This window comes from Capra hircus, chromosome 7, assembly GCF_001704415.2.
Source record: "Capra hircus breed San Clemente chromosome 7, ASM170441v1, whole genome shotgun sequence".
Lineage (NCBI taxonomy): Eukaryota > Metazoa > Chordata > Mammalia > Artiodactyla > Bovidae > Capra > Capra hircus.
The window spans coordinates 41355336-41380073 of record NC_030814.1 but is presented as its reverse complement, the minus strand read 5'-3'; the positions used below and the strand labels follow the sequence as shown (position 1 = coordinate 41380073).

The 24738-nt window shown below is 43.1% G+C and overlaps 1 protein-coding gene across 1 annotated transcript in view; it reads right to left on the bottom strand.

The window, feature by feature from the left end:
* ADAM19 (ADAM metallopeptidase domain 19) overlaps positions 1 to 24156 on the bottom strand; it is a 94388-nt gene extending 70232 nt beyond the window's left edge. Inside the window, exons 1-3 of the mRNA XM_018050109.1 lie at positions 23764 to 24156; positions 21046 to 21131; positions 16341 to 16411 (exon numbers count right to left, since the gene is read on the bottom strand). Of these exons, the coding sequence (XP_017905598.1) occupies positions 16341 to 16411; positions 21046 to 21131; positions 23764 to 23830 (224 nt within the window). The 5' untranslated portion in view covers positions 23831 to 24156. The remainder of the gene's footprint in view (positions 1 to 16340; positions 16412 to 21045; positions 21132 to 23763) is intronic.

Genomic DNA, 24738 nt, shown 5'->3' with positions numbered 1-24738 from the left:
CACTTTCACCGCTACTATTCAACATAGTTCTGGAAGTTTTGGCCACAGCAATCAGAGCAGAAAAAGAAATAAAAGGAATCCAAATTGGAAAAGAAGAAGTAAAACTCACTGTTTGCAGATGACATGATCCTCTACATAGAAAACCCTAAAGACTCCACCAGAAAATTACTAGAGCTAATCAATGAATATAGTAAAGGTGCAGGATATAAAATCAACACACAGAAATCCCTTGCATTCCTATACACTAATAATGAGAAAGTAGAAAAACAAATTAAGGAAACAATTCCATTCACCATTGCAACGAAAAGAATAAAATACTTAGGAATATATCTACCTAAAGAAACTAAAGACCTATATATAGAAAACTATAAAACACTGATGAAAGAAATCAAAGAGGACACTAATAGATGGGAAAATATACCATGTTCATGGATTGGAAGAATCAATATAGTGAAAATGAGTATACTACCCAAAACAACCTACAGATTCAATGCAATCCCTATCAAGCTACCAGCGGTATTTTTCACAGAACTAGAACAAATAATTTCAAGATTTGTATGGAAATACAAAAAACCTCGAATTGCCAAAGCAATCTTGAGAAAGAAGAATGGAACTGGAGGAATCAACTTGCCTGACTTCAGGCTCTACTACAAAGCCACAGTCATCAAGACAGTATGGTACTGGCACAAAGACAGACATATAGATCAATGGAACAAAATAGAAAGCCCAGAGATAAATCCACACACCTATGGACACCTTATCTTTGACAAAGGAGGTAAGAATATACAATGGAGTAAAGACAATCTCTTTAACAAGTGGTGCTGGGAAAACTGGTCAACCACTTATAAAAGAATGAAACTAGATCGCTTTCTAACACCACACACAAAAATAAACTCAAAATGGAGTAAAGATCTAAATGTAAGACCAGAAACTATAAAACTCCTATAGGAGAACATAGGCAAAACATTCTCTGACATACATCACAGCAGGATCCTCTATGATCCACCTCCCAGAATTCTGGAAATAAAAGCAAAAATAAACAAATGGGATCTAATTAAAATTAAAAGCTTCTGCACAACAAAGGAAAATATAAGCAAGGTGAAAAGACAGCCTTCTGAATGGGAGAAAATAATAGCAAATGAAGCAACTGACAAACAACTAATCTCAAAAATATACAAGCAACTTCTGCAGCTCAATTCCAGAAAAATAAACGACCCAATCAAAAAATGGGCCAAAGAACTAAATAGACATTTCTCCAGAGAAGACATACGGATGGCTAACAAACACATGAAAAGATGCTCAACATCACTCATTATTAGAGAAAAGCAAATCAAGACCACAACGAGGTACCGCTTCACACCAGTCAGAATGGCTGCGATCCAAAAATCTGCAAGCAATAAATGCTGGAGAGGGTGTGGAGAAAAGGGAACCCTCTTGTACTGTTGGTGGGAATGCAAACTAGTACAGCCACTACGGAGAACAGTGTGGAGATTCCTTAAAAAAATTGCAAAGAGAACTGCCTTATGACCCAGCAATCCCACTGCTGGGCATACACAGTGAGGAAACCAGGATAGAAAAGACATATGTACCCCAATTTTCATCACAGCACTGTTTATAATAGCCAGGACATGGAAACAATGTAGATGTCCATCAGCAGATGAATGGATAAGAAAGCTGTGCTACATATACACAATGGAGTATTACTCAGCCATTAAAAAGAATACATTTGAATCAGTTCTAATGAGATGGATGAAACTGGAGCTGATTATACAGAGTGAAGTAAGCCAGAAAGAAAAACACCAATACAGTATACTAACACATATATATGGAATTTAGAAAGATGGTAATGATGACCATGTATGCAAGACAGCAAAAGAGACACAGATGTGTAGAGAGGACCTTTGGACTCTGAGGGAGAGGGGGAGGGTGGGATGATTTGGGAGAATGGCATTGGAACATGTATACTATCATGTAAGAAACTAATCACCAGTCTATGTTTGATGCAGGATACAGGATGCTTGAGGCTGGTGCACGGGGATGATCCAGAGAGATGATATTGGGTGGGAGGTGGGAGGGGGGTTCATGTTTGGGAACTCATGTACACCCATGGTGGATTCATGTCAATGTATGGCAAAACCAATACAGTATTGTAAAGTAAAATAAAGTAAAAATAAAAATTTTTTTAATAAATAAATAAACAAATGGGACCCAATCAAACTTATAAGCTTTTGCACAGCAAAGGAAATCACAAACAAAATAAAAAGATATCCTACAGAATAGAAGAATGTATTTGCCACCAAAGTGATGGACAAGGGCTTAATTTCCAAAATATTCAAACAGCTCATACAACTCAACAACAAAAAAACAAACGCCCAATTCAAAAGTAGGCAGAAGACCAAAACAGACTTTTCTCCAAAGATGACATACAGATGGCCAAAAGCACATGATAAGATGCTCAACATCACTAATTATTAGAGAAATGAAAATCAAAATTACAATGAGGTACCATCTCACACCAGTCAGAATGGCCATTATTAAAAAGCCTACAAAAAACAAATGCTGGTGAGAACATGGAGAAAAGGGAACCCTCCTACACTGTTGGTGGAAATGAAGGTTGGTACAGTCACCATGAAAAACAGTATGGAAGTTTCTCAGAAAACTAAAAATACAATTATCATATGATCCAACAATCCCACTCCTGGATACAGATCCAGACAAAACTATAATTCAGAAAGATACATGCACAGCAGCCAAGACATGGAAACACCTCATGTCCATTAACAGATGAATGGATAAAGAAGATGTAGTACACACTGCTATATTTAAAATATATAACCAACAAGGTATACTGTAAAAAAATTAAAAGATTCATTTTAAAAAGAACTGTGTATGTCAATAAGTGTTAACAACATGAAAAAAAGATGTGGTATATATACATATACAATAGAATACCACTCAACTATAAAAAAGAACAAAATAAAGCCATTTGCAGCTACATGAGTACCACTAGAGATTATCGTCCTAGTGAACTAAGAAAGACAAATACCATATGATATCACTTATATGTGAAATCTAAAATACAACACAAATGAATCTATCTATGAAACGGAAACAGAACTGTGGACATAAAGAAGAAAGTTGTGGTTGCCAAAGGAGAGGGGATTGGCGGAAGGATGGAGTGGAAGATTGGGGTTAGCAGTAGTGAACTATTATATATAGAATGGATAAACAACAAAGTCCTACTGTATAGTACAGAGAACTGTATTCAATATCCTCTGATAAACCATAATAAAAAGAATATTAATAGAATATATATATATAACAGAATCACTTTACAGTACAACAGCTGTTAACACACTATAAACCAACTGTACTTCAATTTTTTTTTTTTTAAATTTGCTGAAATCAAACTTGTAGAGTGGAGTCAAGTAAGCTCTGGCTTAAAAGGCAGGAGATCCATCAACTGATGAATGGATAAGCATAGTGTAGTACATTCATACCATGGAATACTATAAAGCAATAAAAAGGAATGCAATACAGATGCATGCTATACAACATGGAAAAAACTCAAAAACATTACACAGTGAAAGAAGCCAGTCACCCAAAAAAAAAAAAAAAAAGACAATACTGGATAATCTCATTGATATGAAATATCCAGAGTAAGCAAATCTATAGTGACAGCAGATTAGCAGTTGCCTAGAGCTGATGGCATTGGGGAAACGTGGGGAGTAATTGCTTACATTTGTTTGCTAAGGCTGCTTTAACAAAGTACCACAGACTTAGAGATTTAAAAAATAGAAATTTATCATCTCACAGTTCTAAAAAGTTAAACATAAGATTAAGGCACTGGCAGGGCCATGCTCCTTTGAAGATACTGGGGAAGGATCTGTTCCAGGCCTCTCTCCTAGCTTCTAGTATTTCCTTGGCTTGCGGCCACATAATTTCACTCTAGTCTTCACATGGCATTCTCCCTCTATGCACGTCTGTGTCCAAATTTCCCCTATTTATATGGACACCAGTCATACTGGATTAGGTGCTATTCCGGGATGACCTCATCCCAACTAATTACATCCACGATGACTCTATCTCCAAATAAGGACACTGATGTTCAAGGGGTTAGGACTCTGACATATGACTTTGGGGGAAAACATTCAACCTGTAACACTGCTAACTGCTTCTTTTTAGAGTGATGAAAATGTTCAGAAATTAGAATATAATGATGGCTGCACAACTCTGTAAATATACTAACACACACTGAATGGCAAACTTATTTAACCAGATCAACTATGTGGTATGTAAGGTACATTTCAATAAAGCTGGTAAAAAAAAAAAAAAAAAAAAAAAAGAGAAAAAAGAAAAAAAAAAAACAAAGTTTGGATTTAAAGCAACTGCCCAAGCTCAGCAACTAATCAGTTAGTGACAGTATGTGAAACAACTTCTCTCAACACAGGCAATGGGTTTAACTTACACAGAAACCAAAAGCAAAGTGCCTTTATCTACCTACATGTTCTGTGTAAATTCCCTGTGATCCAGTGGTTCACATCTAGGAAGTGATCCTCCAGAAGTGCCTCTCAAAGAACATGAAGGTGTCCACTCTAGCACTATTTGTAAAAATGGCGGAGGGAGGGGGGGAAATAAAAGAAAAAAATTGCTTGAATACCCAACAAAATGGGTGATTATATTAATCACGGCATCTTGATTTTTACTGAATCTGAATGATGGGTATATGGGGATTCATTATATCATTCTCTCTACTTCTGTGTGCATTTGATAATTTTTCATCATCAATCAGTTCAGTTCAGTTTAGACACTCAGTCATGTCCGACTCTTTGCGACCCCATGGACTGCAGCATGCCAGGCCTCCCTGTCCATCACCAACTCCCAGAGTTTACCCAAAACCATCATAAGAAATTTTAAGTTAGTTATGGCATACACATACAATGTACTATCATACAGACATTAAAAATGATCCCATAAATTTACATAGAAATATATCCATAATATACTCCCAAACTGTGGTATAGCCTTTGAGGAGGAATCTGTGGAATGGGAAGTACAATTAGTCAAAAGTTAAAACATGTTAGACATATATGCTATATGACCTTGCAGTTCTATTGCTAGGTATTAATCCTACACTAATACTTGCTGCTGCTGCTGCTAAGTCACTTCAGTCGTGTCTGATTCTGTGCGACCCCATAGACGGCAGCCCACCAGGCTCCCCAGTCCCTGGGATTCTCCAGGCAAGAACACTAGAGTGGGTTGCCATTTCCCTCTCCAATGAATGAAAGTGAAAAGTGAAAGTGAAGTCGCTGAGTCGTGTCCGAATCTCAGCGACCCCATGGACTGCAGCCTTCCACGCTCCTCGGTCCATGGGATTTTCCAGGCAAGAGTACTGGAGTGGGGTGCCATTGCAAATATGTTTAAAGATTATGCATAAGACAATTACTGCAGCATTACTTGTAACAGTGAGAAACCATTCAGTGGAATCCTCTGTCATCATTAAGAAGAATGAAATAGGTCTATAAATAAGCTAATGTGGAAGGGTATTGAAGCCAAATAATTAAAAAGCAAATTACAGAATGGTACATAAAGTATCATCTCATTTATTTTAAAACCTTATTTTGTTGTTCAGTCACTAAGTCACTTCCAACTCTTTTGTGACCCCATGGACTGTAGCCTGCCAGGCTCCTCTGTCCGTGGGATTTCCCAGGCAAGAATCCTGGAGTGGGTTGCCATTTCCTTCTCCAGGGGATCTTCCCGGCCCAGGGATCAAACCAGAGTCTCCAGCATTGGTAGACAGATTCTTTACTACTGAGCCACTTGGGAAGCCCAAAACTTTATTACTTGTGTAATTTTTTCTAGAATTTTATTATCAATGTTTCAAACACTCCAAAAATTTCTTCTGTAATTTTTTTAAAAAGAATTGATGATTGTCATGCTGTATTTCAAAATTTTTTTTAAAAAATAGATAATAAAATTTAGGCTATAGTATGACCCCATTTGCACAGAGTTGGACATGACTGAAGCGACTTAGCAGCAGCAGCATGACCCCATACGGATAATTTTACATGGAAATATATACAGGGTTAAAAAAAAAAACTATGTAAAATAGTATGCTCACAGTAAATGTTCACTCATTGGATCCCAGCTATCGTTATTATCTTAAGGTAAACAGATGATGGTCAAGGGTTCCTCAAACTCAAGAATCAACTCCCGACTTCCTCCAAGTACACAGCTTCCCTTTGCTCTGATAAAGGTCCATCTAAGGCCAACAGGGCAGTTGACAGCTTCCTTCCATTCATTTTACCCTGTGCTCTTGCTGAAGGGCTGCCAGGAGAAATAAGCTTGAGACAAAAGAAAACCATGGACATCCTTCCTGGCTACACAGGCAGCCCTGGCTGCAGGTCCCTGGAAGGAGATAGAGCCGGAAATGGTGAACAAATTCTACCTGCTTATCAGACAGTTCAGAGCCTCGCCTAGGGAGGGCACGGATTCTGCAGGCAGAGACAAGAGGTACAGTTTGGCCGACTGGACAGCCCTGCAAAGCTGTATTCTGGAGATACAGTTAGGTCAAACTGGGCACAGCGGGGGAGCAGAAGTGAGTTTCCTCCCAAGGGCAATGGACTTTAAGGTCGTCTTCCTAATTACATTTGGAAACCACCTCAGGGGAATTCCCTCTTACTACATTCTTAAATGTTTTTCCCATTCTGCAAAATACAAATAGCGACTCTTGCGCTCTCACAGTGCACCAGGCACAGAGTAAGTCCTCGAAGAGCATTGCATTATCGATTAACACACAACATCTGACAGTTCAGTTCAGTTGCTCAGTCGTGTCCGACTCTGTGACCCCATGAATCGCAGCACGCCAGGCCTCCCTGTCCATCACCAACTCCCGCAGCTCACTCAGACTCACATCCATCAAGTCAGTGATGCCATCCAGCCATCTCATTCTCTGTCGTCCCCTTCTTCTCCTGCCCCCAATCCCTCCCAGCATCAGAGTCTTTTCCAATGAGTCAACTCTTCGCATGAGGTGGCCAAAGTACTGGAGTTTCAGCTTCAGCATCATTCCCTCCAAAGAAATCCCAGGGCTGATCTCCTTCAGAATGGACTGGTTGGATCTCCTTGCAGTCCAAGGGACTCTCAAGAGTCTTCTCCAACACCACAGTTCAAAAGCATCAATTCTTCGACACTCAGTTTTCTTCACAGTCCAACTCTCACATCCATACATGACCAATGGAAAAACCATAGCCTTGACTAGACAGACCTTTGTTGGCAAAGTAATGTCTCTGCTTTTCAATATGCTATCTAGGTTGGTCATAACTTTTCTTCCAAGGAGTAAGCGTCTTTTAATTTCATGGCTGCAGTCACCATCTGCAGTGATTTTGGAGCCCCCCAAAATAAAGTCTGACACTGTTTCCACTGTTTCCCCATCTATTTCCCACGAAGTGATGGGACCAGATGCCATGATCTTCGTTTTCTGAATGTTGAGCTTTAAGCCAACTTTTTCACTCTCTTCTTTCAGTCTCATCAAGAGGCTTTTTAGTTCCTCTTCACTTTCTGCCATAAGGATGGTGTCATCTGCATATCTGAGGTTATTGATATTTCTCCCAGCAATTTTGATTCCAGCTTGTGCTTCTTCCAGCCCAGCATTTCTCATGATGTACTCTGCATAGAAGTTAAATAAGCAGGGTGACAATATACAGCCTTGACGTACTTCTTTTCCTATTTGGAACCAGTCTGTTGTTCCATGTCCAGTTCTAACTGTTGCTTCCTGACCCGCATATAAGCTTCTCAAGAGGCAGGTCAGGTGGCCGCTATTATTGGCCCCATCATGTGGATGAGGAAACTGAGACTTGCAAAGGTAAAGCAACTTGCCAAAGCTTACACCTCCAGTAGGTACAAGGAGCCAGGCTCTGAATCTAACATGCCGAGGTTACATCATCACAATCCACTGAAATCCAAATCCAACTAGGGAAGGCAGAAGGAAAGCGAAGAAGGCAGGCAGAATACCAGAGAACACCAAGTGTTGATTGAAGAGCATACTGAGTAAGGACAGGGCATCCATGAGGCAATCTGAGGCCACAGCTAAGAGCCTGGGCCTGGAGTCAAAGAGCTCTAGCTCTACCCTTCCGACCAAAGTAACTATGACCAAGTCGGGCTGCCGCATGCCTCAGGGTCTCCATCTGCCAAACAGGACTAACACAGGTAATGACAACCCACAGGGTTGCTGTGATGATTCAATTAGATGAACTATGCAGAGACTGCACAACAGAGCCTGCTATAAAGGCATCTCCTACTTTGTAGCTGTTACCATGATTGACGAGATCATTATCCCTTTCTGATGATCATTTCTCAGCCAGAAGCTGCCTAAAGGCAGATCGCATCATACAACATGACCCGGAACTCAGGAAATGCTGACAAACTATAACCACACATGCTATGTCTCAACATGTTTTTCTCTTGTCACTCTTACTTGAAAACACTCACAGGGGCCATATGCAATGGTTTGCATCACCAAGCCACTTTAGAAAACATCTGTTCATGATTTTACATTAATGAAAGTTAACATGTACTGAAAACCAGCTTACTTATGCACCGTAATGATACTAAGCACATCGTAATACATTATCCCTAAGGCTCACAGACATCGTGGATTTGTTTCCTGTGCCCAGTGTGTGACAAATTACCAGAAACTGGGTGGCTTGAGACAATAGAAAGTTAGCGACTCCCCCGGTGGTCCAGTGGTTAAGACTCCATGCTTCCACTGCAGGGAGCACACTTTCCATCCCCGGTCAGGGAACTCAGATCCCACTTGCCCCAGCCAAAAAAAGAAAAGAGGAAAAAAAGATGAAGAAGAAACCAGAAAAAAAATTTTTTTTAAACAACAGAAAGTTATTCTTTCAGGGTGCTGGAGGTCAAGAACGCAAAGTCAAGGTGTTAGCAAAGCTGCACTCAGTCTGAGAGGTTTCACTCCTGGCCTCCTCCAACCTCCAGTGGCTGCCTGTATTCCCTGGCTTGCGGCTGCATCACTGCCCTCTCGGTGGTCACAATGCCTTCTCCTCTTCCCTCTGTGAGCAAATCTCCCTCTGCCTTCCTCTTACGAATACTAGTGACTGAATTTACAGCCCACCCAGAAAATTCAGAATCATCTCTTCTCAAAATCCTTCATTAAGTCACACTTATAAAGATTATTTTTTGCCACATAAGGCAGTATAGTCTCATGTTCCAGGAATTAGAATGTGGGTCTTTTGGGGGGTAGGGAACATTTCTCAGCCTACCTTTCCCACAATGAAGTTATTTTCATTTTCTATGTGGAGGTAAAGTATAGTAAGAAGCAAATGGACCTGAGTTTGACTCCTGGCTCTGCCTGAGAGTCTCCCCATTTATAAAATGTGAATAATACTCATACCTTCTCAAGAGGGTTGCCACGAGGATTAAATAAGATGGTACGTGAAGCACCTTTGCACAGTGCCTGGCCCTCAGTTAATGCGTGACCATTATGGTGCCTACCGAAGAAGAAACAGCATTCGGAAGACAAGTGACTTGCTGAAGGCCACCTAACCAGACAGTGTCAGTGCCTGGGACTTAATTTGGGTCTTTCCAGCACCAAAACCCAAGCCTGTCCACTATGGATTAGGCATTTTGCCTTACATTCTCACAGCCTTCAGAATCAACACATCTGTGGGAGGTGGGAGGAAGGCTTAAGAAGGAGGGGGTGTATGTATACCTATGGCTGATTCATTTTGATGTATAGCAGAAAGCAACACAATATTATAAAGTAATTATCCTCCAGTTAAAAATTAAAAAAAAAAATCGACACATCTAGGTTATTACAGTTGTGGATGCTGCCTGATACTCCCTTCCAGCTATTGTCTAGCTGCATCCACGCAGACCACCATTTCCAGTTACTGAGACTGAGTTTACACAGTGGACCCTAACAAAGCAGTATCATGTTTCTAATGATTCAGAAATAATGGAGCCCCTGCTTAAGCAGGGGTGGGGCTGAGAATTTAGCTTGTAGAAAGACCACATCACATTGGCTGGCAATCCAGTCTACAACTCCAGGGGTTCTGGGCAACATGGGAATCGTGAGATCAATCTCTATCTACAAAGCTACAATTGGAAGCTGCATTTCAGACAGGACTATGTGGTCTCTCTGGGGCAAGGTGCCTAACCTAGCACTTAGAATTTAAATCTACTTATGCATTCACTGCCTCAGAGTCAATGCAGCAGGGTTAATTCCAGTTCCTGGTACTTCAAAAATATATATATATTTGAAAAAAATTTCAGCCACTTGGAGGCAGCTCTCTGCAAATTCTGATGTCCCCACCCATCTATCCAACGGTTTCCTCAGTGCTGGTCTAACGGAGTTATAGGATCTCAGCTGCAGGGAATGGGGAGCCCAGCTGTGTGCTGAGTTTGGAAAAACATTTTGAATACTTTGGAACTGCCAAATACTTGGTTAAAGAACGATATCCTCCAATTTCTTAAGCCATGTGTATTTTAAGTGAAATGTAAGCCATATGTCTGTGACTCATTTAAATGCACTTCAGTGAAGCATGGTTTACCAACAGTGCTGGGATATGCCTAAGCCTTTCTTAAGCTTCTCTTTGATCCAGGAAATTGAATTCTGCCAACAATAAATGAAGCTCCTGACAAGAGAGGGTCAAAGAGGGCTGTCCTTTATCCTAGATAAGATGTTAAAGTCTATTCCTCACCCACAAGGAAGCAGGGAGCCGGGAAGAGGTCTGTGGGGTGGTATGCAGAGTTTTGCTCCAGATCAACTATGTATTAATATTACCACCAGGCCTCCTTGGAAGAGAAGTGCAACAGTAAGCGGTGGTAACTAACCCACCCAATCTACTGCTGAGAAAACTCTTCTGCCTTTCTCCCCTTCTTGGGTTCTCCAGTATTATACATGACTCAAAAAGGGTTGAAGAAAAAAAGAGTCAAGGAGCTGGATCAGTCCATTAGCAGTGAACGACTATTCATTTTCCAGGCTGCAGCTTGATTTCCAGGATAACAAAAAGTCTCCATCCCTTAGATATCTCCGAGGGACTGAAAAGAAGTTAGAGATACGAGGAGAGACGAAAGTCAGAAGTACTGGTAGGTACAATAACCAGTAAACCTCCAAATACCTAAATTCTGCCTTGACAATTACTATTCCCCCTGAGGTCTGGAGGCAGATATACACACAAAATAAAACAAATATCCACTCTTATTAGCCAGCCGGTACAAACTCTGTTTCTCTTTCGTTAACAGGGCTGTGGTGAGACCAAGGTATATCTCTCCCTTTCCCAAGCCAAAACCTAAATCTTAGCATCATTTAGACTCAAGGGAGGAAGTCTAATGAAGAGATGACAGTTCCAGAACGTGTTTAAGGGATGAGCGGAGAGAAGTAGGTGGCCGAAGGTCCTCTGGGCTGCTCCACTGGCTGGGCTGCTCATCTGCTTTTGAAGGTGACCTTGTAATGTAGTAACATAGTCAGTGAGCATCCTGCAAGCAGGTTCAACAGTTCAGTGTGCCCTCCTTTGGGGAAAAAGTGAGAAGGGAGAGAGTCAGGGCCTGCATCTTCCTGGAGGCATCCAGATGTCCAGATGCCTACAGTGAAGAAAGACTCCATTTGATATCAGCAAACAAGTTGTTGTCCAGTATGGTTTCTGGATTGATGAGGCAGTCCTCAGTGTCTGGGGGAAATTACATGGAAGACAAATATTATGGATTTATGCCTCAAAATTGTGGGTTATGAAAATAGCAGCCTGTAATTTCTTCCCTGTAATTTTCCTCCTTGTGTTTATGTTGCTTAAACAATGGGTCCTGAGCTAGCAGTTCATCCTCAGCTTCTGTGGTTTTGGGGGTATTTGCCTTTATCCCACTGCCCCCTCTTTCCAGGAATGTCTCCAGAACTGGGGAGCAAAGGCCCTGAGGCAGGGACTTCTTTTTCATTTTCCACTTATGTGGTGTCCCTTAAATAGGTAATGCAGGAAAGGCTCTTAGAGCCTAACTGGGACAAACCCCCCATGCAACAGATGAGAAAGTGGAAGCGCAGCAGGGCCAACTGGCTTGTTGACCAATTCCACATCACCTGTCTCTGAGCTCAGTACTCTCTCCACTGTACCAGAGTCCCAGTCACAAGCCAGGCTCTGTTAACCACAGCTATGCACCAACATTTGCAAATGATCAGTATAAGTGTGAATAAATATAGAACTAAGGAACATATGCTGAAATTAAAGCTCCAATACTTTGGCCATCTGATGCAAAGAGCCGACTCACTGGGAAAGACAATGATGCTGAGAAAGATCGAGGGCAGGAGGAGAAGGGGGCAACAGAGGATGAGACAGTTGGATGACATCACTGACTCAATGGACATGAGTTTGAGCAAATCCTGGGAGACTGTGAAGGACAGGAAGCCTGGAGTGCTGCAGTCCACAGGGTCACAGAGTCGGACAGGATTGAGCAACTGAACAACAAAAGGGAACATATATTTTATTAGAGCAGAATACTACCTTCATCTCTTCAGTTTCGTCTATAAAAATAACTGTGGAGCAGCATGTACAGTAGTCTCATTTCTGCTCTTGCATCATCACAAAAGTAGCAGCTTGGCTGTGCTTCTGTGTGACTGTGCCTACGAGTATCTATGTGCATGCTCTCACACACAGAGAACCGGTCCATGGTGGGCCCACCAATCGTTCATGGTGGATTCTCCCTGTGGGCAGGAGGCTTTCATTCTTTTACTCATTATACTTTGGTAATGCTACAAGTTTTACAATGAGTATGCATTGCTTTTGCAATTAAAAAACCAGAAGCAAGAAAAAGATAGCAGCTGTCTCCTACAGGGTATACAGAGTACAAGTCAGGCACTATGCTGGCCCCCTGACAGGCACCATCTCATTTTGTCCTCCCCATGGCTCTAAGTGTGGAACTCAGATATATTATATCCCAGATAAGGAAACTGAGGCTTGAAAAGAACATACAGTTAGTAAATGGCAGGGTCAGGATCCCACATGGAAGCCACATTCAGATATCCTTGTGATGTCACTCTTTTCCACCTGCAATCAGTAGGGGAAAGGGTGTGTATCCCCCATGGGAATGTCAGCCGTTTATCCTGAGCTGCCTCACAGTGGAAAAAGGCTGCCACTGGCCATGCTATGGAACTAAGGCACTTTGGGGTGTCTGCTGCCTGAGCTGAAGACCCATCTGCTATGCCCTCGCTCCTGGCCCAAGCCCCACACTCCTGCAGCCTCACCACTGTTGGCAACCTCTCCACGTGTGAATTCCATTAAAGGCTGGCTCACTGCTATTTTGGGCCACGCATTAGCGCTTGGATTTTGATTAAATGAGAGAAGGCCAGACACCTCGGGATGATGAGAAAGAAATGAGAAATGTCCTCTCCCTGCCCTCACAGTTCCAGGAGTCCTTGTCCACCGCTCCTGGGAGGCCTGAGAACCTAACATGTGGGGGAATGTGGTTGGGGGTAGGCCAAGGGAAGGGAAACTTCATAGTCTAGTAGCGTTTTTGAACTCGGCGGCTGTTCCTGCTCCTTGGAACTGTCACCTCCCTGCTGTTCATGTGGCTCACTTCCTCACCTCCTTCAGTTCTGGACTCAAATATCAATTCACCACCAAGGTTGGCTCTGGCTGCCATTCCAAACAGCACCTCCCTCCCTCTTCGGAGCCCTAATGCTTCTTTGTTTCCTCCATAGCAGTTGTCATCATTTGCTTGTTTATTTATTGCTCACCCCTACTGGAATACAAGCTCCAAGAAGGCAGAACTACTTTATCCACAGCTGGATCTGCACTACCTGCTCTGGTGCCTAGAATGCTATAGATGTATCCGAGATGGGAAGATGAATGAATCAGTTGAGGATATTAAGAATCAGAGCATGAGGATCCCTTAGCACAGGGCCTAGTTTCCCCTCAAATATCACAGGATGATAAAAAGTTTACCATTTTTTTATAAGGTTTGAAAATCAGAAAAGCAGCACCTCCTCCAAACCCCTCCCCACCCCCCAAGCTGTTTTGAATCCAGGCTCGCACGCACCATGAATGAAAAGGCTTTGGGAAGTAAACATACTAGGAAGTCGTGTGCAGTTGGAGTTCCGCTTGCTAACTCATGTCCAAAAACAAAAAGCCCAGTTTAGACGAAAATAGCAGGAAGCCATCCCTAGGGATACCTGGTGAGGTCATATTGCTTGGCTCTGCTGCTTCCATTTTTGTCAGATCTCCTGCCTTCTGCCAATTGGAGGAGGCCAGGAACCATATCCAGCCCACTGCTGATCACTGGGAAACAAGAGAGCTGCTCCCGGCAGCAGACAACTGAACCACATTTCCGGGCTCTCCTCTGGAACCTCAGAATGGGATGGTAAAAAAAAAAAAAAATCACAATAGCAGTCAATTATTTACCGTGTGCTCTGTAAGCACTTTGTGTACATCACTGCATTTAGCCCTCATAGCCACGCTTATGAGGCAGGTGTTACTATCCTCATTTTATAAGGACACTGAGACTCCAAAAGACCCAACAATGTGTCCCCAGGTTAATCAGCTAGTGAGTCGAATCTGGGTTTCTGTGACACAAATGATCCTCATCTCATCTCTCCCATTTACTTGCTGTGTGGCCTTAGACAAGCTCCTTTCCTTCTCTGAGCTGAAGTTTCTGCTTCCACGCATAAGACTACTGCACTCAGTGTTTCCCAAGGCATCTTTGTGCCCTAACTTCCTATGAGCTCTTGTAAAGATTACAAAATATGAGGGAAGGATGAGTCCCGGGATCCTTGCCTGGCCAATTCAACTCCCAAGAGTTTGTCCATGACACCAACCCCATCACATGGGCAGCCCAGAGGAAGCTGAGGAGTCAGATACTCTAAATGGAGGCAGGAGAGGACAGCTGACATGGAGGTAGCAATAGAATATCTTTAGTTCAGAGCTAGAGGGCTGGGACTGTAAGAAACTGAAACAGGCCCTGAGAGAGACTAAGAACACACCCTTTGAGACTCCCCTGCAAGATCAGAGGAAGACAATGCAAGGAGAAACCCCAGGCAGACAGGGCTTATGCTCTCGGCAGACACAGCCAGCCAGGTCTATTCCAGGGAAATGGAACAGAAAGAACACATTCCTGGGCCGGTTTCACTTCAGGAGGAAGGCACAAGGAAAGGACTGCTCTCACTCCAAGGAGGAAAGCTGCAAAAATGACTGAGATGCCCATTTTTCTGGCTTCCTAAAGGCCACCGCATCCTGGAGGCAGAGGAAAAACATGGATGAGCACTGCACACACTGCTGAAGTCATGCTTATAATGCACTTCCAACACCACTCATCCTCCTCCGCAAGTGTCCAAAAAGCCCAAATTTGGAATAATTTATATTCTTGCTTTCCACCCAAGCTGAGCAGTCATTCCCATCCTTCTGGATATGGGAAGGTCCCTATCTATCCCTTTCTTGGCAGTGATGTGTGTGATTACTCATCTGCTTCCAGGAGACTCCACAGGCTGCCAAGAGGACACAGGCAGTTCGCTGAGCCATGCAGCCTTATCTGCAAGGTCTGTGTGGCAGAATGTAAGCAGGACTGTTGATGAGGAGACAGCAGAAGCCTTCAGAGGGCCCTGGCCAAGTAAGGAAAGCTCTCCAGTGCCCAAAACAGACTGGGATTGGTCAAAGAATGGGCAACACATGCAACCGTGCCTTATGTCTATCTGCTCGATAACATCAATCAAGATACAACTGTGCTTGACAGCAAATCAATGTGGAAATATTTCTGAGCGAGGCAGCCACCCAAGACAAATGAGGTTGGGGATATGGAAGAACCAGGCCGATGAAGCCAGGAGACTGCTGCCCATGCCCATATTGGCAGAAGCTCAGAAGTAACTGAGCCAGAAGAGAAGGAGCAGTCAGGGTGTGAGGGTCAAATCCCCGAACACCCCACCTCGCCTCTCTCTTCCCTGCTGCTTTCCTCTCATCTCCTTCACTTCCTGCCATGCGCTGTGCTGGAGCGAGGAAGACAGCTGCCCAAGTCCTCCAGCCCATCCCTTCCTTCATGTCTCTCTGTCTCTCTGTCTCTCTGTCTCTCTCTCTCTCTCTCTCACAAACAGACAGTGAATCCCTAAGAGGCCCCAGAAATCTCCCCAGCTTGAGGAAATTCAAGGAAGACGGTAAACAGTCCAGTAACTTCACAGCAAGTCAAGAGATGGTAGAAGTGCAGGCTTTGCAAGAATGCTCTCAGTAAACGAACCACAGGCTGACAGCCTGGGTCACTTCATTAACTACTTCCTTCCAAGCCAGTGGCACCTGCATCCGGCGCTGCCACTCAAGTGGGTTGTCTCATTTTAGACAAAGGAGAAGTCCACTTACTCATTCTTCTCCAGGTCCAGGATCAGCTCTCGCCCCTCAGCCATCACCCTGAGCTCCGCTTTGAGTGGATGCTAAAAGAAACAACGAAAGAATGTCAGTTCCGAAAAGCAGGGGCCGAGGCTCCCAGGGAGAGACAGAGGGTCCAGCCAGAGCTCTGACGTGGATGGAGCCACAGGAAGTGAATGAGAAAGGGTCAACTGCACTTGCAGCCCAAACATGAAATAACTTCAGTCCCAGACGGACCCAATTCTCCTCCCCCATCTGCCTTCTCCTCAAAGACAAAGGAAAGAAACTCCAAGCCGAAATGTGGTGTAAAAGCATGCATGCAGGCCTGGTAAAGGCAAACCCTAAAAAACACGATCCTGGACAGCAAATTTGGGTGGAGTCAGATCTGGGATCAAGTGTAGGCTTCAACACTACAGCTGTGGAATCAGACATGTTACTGAACCTCCCTACAGCTCAGCTTCATTTGTAAAACAGAAGTAATAGTCAGCTTTGTGGGGATATTGTAAGGACTAAGTGACAAAGTAAACATAAAGAATTTATTATAGTGCTTGGCACACAGGAAGCTCCTGTTACATGCTGGCTGCTACTTAAGATACCAGGGAAAGCCTCTTCATCATGGACTCTTATTTTATAGTGGCTCTCAGTTTGGATATTCCTTAATCATCTCAGAGGAGACAACTGGAAGAACCTCCAAGTAAGGATTTAAAGGTCCAAAAGATACATTTTACACAAAAAATTTACTAAGAACCAAAGTAGCTAGATACCCAGAATAGACCGTTTAAAGTATCATACAAATGGTCAATAAGCATTAAAAACATGTTCAGCATCACTGGTAACTGCCCCCCATCCAAAAGTATTTTTTAAAGATATCTTTTTAAAAACCAAAGCAACAAAGATTAAAAAAAAAAAAAAAACATAAATCACAATGCAGCAGAGTATACTATAGAATGGGCACTCTCACACCCTGCCTGTGAGAATTTAAACTGATATCTGCTCACCAGAAAATAATCTGACAGTATGAACCAAGAGTTTAAAAATGTTTAGACCCTCAAACCCTATAGAAGATTCTATCTGAAGGGAACAAATGGAAACACAGGCAATGGTTTATACACAAGGATGCTCATTATTTACAATAATAACTAATGAAAAAAATCCAAATAATCCAAATGTAGGAGAATGGTTAAATAACCAATAATCCATTCATATGACAAAACATTAGACAGCCATTCAAAATTATGGCTTTCAATCATTTTTAAATTATCAAGAAAGTACACATGATAATGATTAAGCACAAAGGTTTAAAACATAACACTGTATGCTTTATTCATACATATTTTTATAAAAGGACGAAAGTAGAAATAAACCAAAAGGTTACCATAGTTACTTCTTGTTAGTGAGATCATTTGTTGCTATTTAGTTGCTCAGTCATGTCCTACTCTTCTGCAACCCCATGGACTGTAACCCACCAGGCTCCTTTGTCCATAGGATTTTCCAGGCAAGAATACTGGAGTGGGTTGACATTTTCCTTCTCCAGGGGATCTTCCCGACCCAGGGATTGAACCTGCATCTCCTGCAGGTTGGGTTCTTTACCACTGAGCCACCAGGGAAGCTCAGTGAGATCATAATTCAATTTAATTTTATTTTGCGTACTTTCCCATGTTTTTATAATGGCCTTTTATATTTTCAGAAATGGACTTTTTAATCTCCTTTTATCTAATTATTGTGGAAAATTTCAAAGACATCAGAAATCCAAGTCATCATAAACTTTCATGCTTTAACAAAAGTTCAATTTAGCACAGCTGAACTTTTCTTAAAGGCAGATATTATTTAATTAAAACAGGGTATTTACATATTTAAACATTTTTAAAAGGATCGATTATTTGGATGTTTCAGATACACATTCTCCAATTTGGGACCAAGGAAGTGATAAACTCGTGAAGTCTCTTTCAATTCACATGAAGCTCTTGCTAGAGGAAAGCTTCGATCCCTTGTAAGGCCAGCCTCAAAACTTAGTTTTGGCAGGTATGAGCAAGTGCGTCACCTGCTTTGCCACCTCTGGTTGGGGGCCTGCCCTTTCTAAGCACATTTCTCTTCTTATCAGCTTCAAACCCCATTTCCCATTAGGGTCCTGGGCATCCCTGAGGCTTTTGTGCCACCAAGGGCTCTGATATGGTCCGAACATTGTGATCTTGGATGGTTGTGCAACCCTGTCCTTTGCTTTGTTTTGCAAATTCATCCTACTCACTTCTCTTAAGGGACATGTCAAAAACACGGGAAAAGGAAACGACAGGGATGTTTACGCAAAAACTTGCACTAAGAAATTCACTTCTTTATTTTCTGATGCTCGGATTCAGCTCTACCCATACCTATTTCTGGTTTGTTGTTCACTCTGGGGAGTTCTGGAGCAAGGGCCCTGCCCAATCACATTAAGCATCAGGGACACAGTCCCAAGTGGACACTTACAGCAATAGAGCTGTATCTATTCCCTTTTCTAAGAGGAAGGTAGACTAGAGTCCACACACAAAGAAGGAAAGTTGACACAAATCAAATCACTGTCACTTCTCCCCCAAAGAGACACAAGTTGCAGCCTGAGTATGAATATTTAAGTGGCTAATCCAAAACTATTGCTCTCTAGTCTAGAAGATGCTCAGACACTGATATTTAATATATGATGTTCCTTGTTTCCAGGAGATGTTGCAACCAAAACAATGAAACAGCACTACAAAGATTCATGTAACTTCCCTGTCCAGATTTACTCAGGTTTTTCTCTCGCAACTCCACTCTGTGCTAGGAAGGGGCAACATCACCTTTCCTAGGAAGTGAAGGGAGTTGACCCACTGTTTATACTTCCCCAGGGCAGGGTTTTAAATGCCTTTCTCTTTTGAGGTAGATTAAATAGATCTTCAGCTGTACAGGGTATTGGAAATCTATACTATGTGTCTACATCCCCCTTAAGACATAGTATATGTATATTTAGTATGCATTGTTCAACTAACATTTGCTAAATGAAGTAATTACATGAATGAGAATAAGATGCCTGACTGAGACCTACCTCTCCTCTCCCTCTCTGACATTCCCTCTCTGACATTCATTCATTTGTTCAACAAATATTTATGGTGCCAAGCTAGTCCTACAAAGAACAATGACCTGGGCAGATCCTAGGCAGACAATGGCTGGGAACAAAGACAGGATCTGAGCTCCACTTTGTTTCTCAGGCCCTTCCTGAGGATGCCCGGCATCCCACATCTGGAGAGAACAGAGAGGCATCTATAAAAGTATCAGATCCATTCCTCAGACAATAATGGATAGGCTGGGATATCCAAGATCTGAATTTTTAAAAATAACCTGCCCTAAGATGTCCATCCATTAATTTGTCTAGACTTTTCCTGGAGCTATTTTCAGTCTCTCCTAGTTTTGGATGAAATGAACTCCATGCATTTATTATCTTTAGGATAAAATATCATTTGCTTTCATTTGTCCTAATATTTTTGCTGTAAGTTTCCTCCAAATTGGAGCACTCTTTTGGACACATTTGCATTCCCCCAGCTATAATTGCACAGATTCTGGGCATTTCTACTCTCCGTTTACCTTTCCAGACTCAAGGACTTAGAAGTCTGAAATCTTTCCTGACACCGCTCTCTCCTCTCTCTCCTACTATAATCTTGCTGTTATATGTTGCCCAATAAATCACTGACTGTTTGAACCCAAAGCACTCTTATTAAGCACCTCTCCTCTCCAGTCCTCTTCCTTTTTATCCCCTCTAAGCCCTATTTTTTTAAATGAGGAAACTGCGCTCAGAAAGTGAAAGGTCCGATAGCTGGTTATTGGCACACAGCAAACATATCTTTCTTTCCTGTCTCACTTCAGCTATAAGAACCAGAACCAAAGACTATCCTAGATGCACAGATCCTTCCTGCAAGAATGGGATAATGTTGTCTGTCTTATTCCCAATCCCCTCAATGAGGCCTAGCCATTCTGCTAGTGTTGTGGCCCAAGGAGTCTACTGAATTTTAAGATTATTGGATTTCAAGACAGACTTAAGGCAGTACTAGGTCCCTGTGTGTGTGTTCAGTTGCTCGACCGTGTCCGACTCTTTGCGACCCCATGAACTGAAGCCCCTCAGGCTCCTCTGTCCATGGGATTTCCCAGGCAAGAATATTGAAGTGTGTTACCATTTCTTCCTCCCAGGGATCTTCCCGACGTAGGGATCAAGCCCATGTCTCCTTGCATTGGCAAGTGGGTTCTTTACCACCGAATCACCTGGGAAGCCCTACCCTGCCTCTTATTTTTAAAATAGTTTGGATTGTCATTTTTCACTCCAAGTATATCATCTCATGAATAAACTGAAGCACATACTATGCAGAGCAAAAGATACTAATGACAACATTTAGTCAATCCCAATTGAGAGTCAGTGATTTTTGTGAAACATACTTGCATTTAGCTTATGCCAGCATTAACATGGATTTTCATTTCCTCAACTACTGGCATCTGGAAGTGTTATAGTAGGTTGTCACACAGTGAAGGGAAGTCCCGTCGAGGATTTCCAAAAGTGGAGTACACAGAGGACAGAGTGGGCCAGAAACAGAACTACTGGTCATAACCATTAGCACCTCCAGAAAAGTTAAGTAGGTGACCCCCACGCCTCACAGAACAGAGTTGTCAGCTTTTGCCTGTGAAAATGAGATGCTTTGAGTCTTACCTTTTCTCTCATGGGGCTTTCTGCAGTCTTCCACTGAGGTATTATCAGTTCATGCTGCAGCTGGGGGCTGCCTTCCCCACTTCCTCCTGCCAATACAGCAAACACATCACTGGAATCCCAGATCTCTGTACCCTAGCTAAGCCAGGCATGCAGTGCCAACAGGGAAGACTCCACATTGGGGTGTTAGGAGACCTGTGGATTCCAGGCTCCTGGCACTTACTATGGGTCAGGCACTCTGCCAGGTGCTGATAATAGAGTGGTAGATCTGTGTATACTTCACTGGCTTACTTTCTAGAGATGGGAAGAGGATGATACAAATATTCTCATATGGTACAACAGGGTCATAAAATAAAGAGACACTGAAGAGGGGGTACCTAATTTAGGATGATCTTCAAGGATAGCATTTAATTGAGACTTGAGGGACCGGAAAGAAGATGCAAAGATCTACGGGTCTAAGAGTGTCCCAGGGAAAAGGATCAGCAAGAGCAGAAACAGCTTGGCCTATTTAAGGAATAAGCAGAAGTTAGAAGTAGCTAGAACTGAGCAAATGAGAGGGGAAATTGGCAGATATGGTCAGCAAGACAGATAGGGGGTCTGCTATCACAGAGGGCATGGAAAGTGTCTGGATTTTATTATAAATCCTGTGACTTGGAAGGCACTGGAGGGTTTAGACACAGAGCAATATGATCTGTATTCAGTTTGTGAAAGATCTTTCTGACGGTTGGGTGGAGACTGAAAGTGTGGAAGTGCTGTAGGGACAGGGATGAGAGTAGAAGCGGGAAGGCAAGGATGGAGCCTTGCCTTGTCAGAGTTGCTGGTAACTCAGACTAGAATGATGTCAGTGGAGAGGAATGAAGCGTTTGGGTTCTGGGTATATCTGGAGGGCAAGCCCCTGGGTATTATTCACATTGTGCTTCAGTTTTCTCATCTGTAAAATGATACCCACCTGCCCATCTCACATCATTAGTGGGGAGAGTTACTGTGATAGTGCTTCCCAAGCCACAAAAGCATCATTGCTTTAACCTGAGCTTCCTAAGGGCAAGGCTGCATTTGCATATCACATCCTACTTTCCAAATAATTCTCACCACCCAGATCTCTGTACTCAACACAACCCTGGGAGATAGGTAACAAGATTCCTGTTTTTCAAGAAAGGTGAACTGAAATCTGTTTGCAGAGAGACTTGTTCTAGGCAGGGCAGACTTCAAACACTGGTTGCAGACAATCTTAATAAAGTGGTAACTGCTCAAGACCTAAGTAAATTAGTCTCTGGTAAGAATAGGCCACACCCACAGAACTCCTGAGGTCCTAAGTGAGGACTCCAAAAAGCTATTCTTTTCTAAACTAACTACATGAATCACATAGAATATAATGAATTACATAGAAGATGGCCATATTTGTTCTGTTACACTGGCCCAATGATGAGTGATTAATTTCCATTTTAGATTACTGATACGATGCATTCTCAGTCAAAATACATCCTAAAAAAAAAGTCATTAGACTACATTAGTGTTATCATATTAGTAAAAATGAGAAGCAATGCATTCATTTACACATTTTCTGAGTGCTTAACTACAGGCCAAACACTATGCTAGATGTCTGATACTCACTGGGGAATCAGAAAGACAGTTTCTGCTCTAGTGACTCTGATAAATCTAGATTCTTTGCAACAAAAAGGAATTATGATATTTAATAGAACATTTAAAGGAATGAAATGATCTTTATGATTGTAAAAATTATGGAAAGCTAGGCTCAGTAATAAAGAAACAGTACAACTTAAGAAAAACTGTTCAAACTTTGGAAATAAAGCAAAAAGAGCAAGTAGGATATCCTTTCACATCACATTTGGAGCATTGGCTAGCAGGCCTTTTCACAGATTACTGAATTATCTAGGGAAATGTACCTTTGTTTGCCTTTATTTACTAGTAATTAAAGGCTATATACTCTGCGAAGTTCTGTGTTAACTATAACTTTCAGTCTGGTAGAGATGCAAATGACTCCAGCATAATAAACAGATAACTAAGAATTATGGTTGTTTGGCCCCATGGAGCACTGACCACTTTTATATCTGTCCCAGTACAGGATTTCAACACTGTCTCCAACGCCCCGTATCACCCCTTTTCCCTCTAGTGCTTTAAACTAGCTTTACCATTCTATTCACTGCCTCTCTGAAGAATCAGATCAATCTTTGCCAATCTTCCATCCTATATTTGTATGAGAGTCGTGTTTTTAACTTTCTGAAAATTGTACTTCTGCAATTTCTTGGCGGAATTTACAATCATTGAAACCATGTTGTTGGAGAATGTAACGATGTGGAAATGCTCATAAAGTGTAATATGCAAGACACAAAACCGTACATATGGTATGGTTCCAATTTTATCCAAACGTATTTATAGGCACACACACAAAGACTGGAGAAAAGAGGAGAGACTCGGAAAGCAGCGGAAAAGCCAGAAAAACAGAGGGAAAGGAGAGAGAGGGCGGCAAGCCGGGGAGGGGTCCACTGTTTTCTGCTGCTCTGGCTCTCCCGCATCTCCACCACCTCCCGGGGCGCATAACGTGGGAACAAAGCCGGGGCTCCCGGGCTAGGAGACAGCAGGGGCGCGGCTCCGAGTTGCTGCTGGGGGTCCCCAGGTCCCCCAGTCCACCCAGGTCCCCCAGTCCACCCACCTACAAAGCCCCCGTCACCCACCCCCCACCCGCTCCGCTCCGCTACTTACTTCTGGTCCATCCAGGCAGGGCGAGCACCAGCAGGCAGAGCTGGGCGATGCCCACGCCCCGGGGCATGGTGGCAGCTGGCCCCTTGCGCAGTCGGCGCTCACCAGCACGCGGCCATGCCAGCCCCCTAACCAGGCCGCCGAGCTTCTGGAATCCACCGCGGTCGCCCAGCAGCTCCCAGCCCGCTCCCAGCCATTGACCGTTCGCTCCGCCCCTCAGCTCCACCGGGGCTGGAGGAGGGGCAGGAGGAGGCTGGGTGGAAGCCAGAGCGACCCCTGAGCCTGGCTCGGGGTTGGGGCAGGGGCGGGGGAAATTGCTCAGGTGTCGGCGATCAAGGGAGGGAGACTCCGAGCCCGAGGAAGGGTAGGGATTCTTTACGGTGGGCGTTGCCTGAGGAGGGTTGGGGGCTCTAGTTTGTAGGAATTAAACTGGACCCTTCTCTGCACAGCCCATTTTCTCTGTCCCACGCTGGGCTAGACGCCTTGGGTGTCACTCAAGAGGCTGCTCACCAGCACCGGCCTCCACTCTTGGAGGCAGGCTCCGAAAGAGTTAACCTGGCACAGAGAACTAAGTGCTATATGGAGTTGTTTTCTTAGCAGGACACAAATCAAGGATCCTCTCCATCTGACTGGGAGGAGCGGGGTGGTGAAGAGAGGATTCCCAGAGGAGATGACATCTGAGCTCCGGAGGAGGCGAAATGGAGCAGAAAACCCTAGACAGACGGACTAGGGCGGAAAAGCCCATGGGCTGAATTGGGGGAAACTGGCATTTGGGATGGTTAGCATTTAGGGGTTTGAAGGAAATTGGAGGGAGATGAGACTTGAAAACAATAATAATAATGACTGTCACTTACTGAAGTTATGCTGTTTGCTAGAAAAAGAAAATAATAACTAACACCGATACAGCATTTCCTAAGTGCCACCTTTCTCAGCACTTTACATATGTCAATTTATTTAATTAATCTAGGAGAATTACCT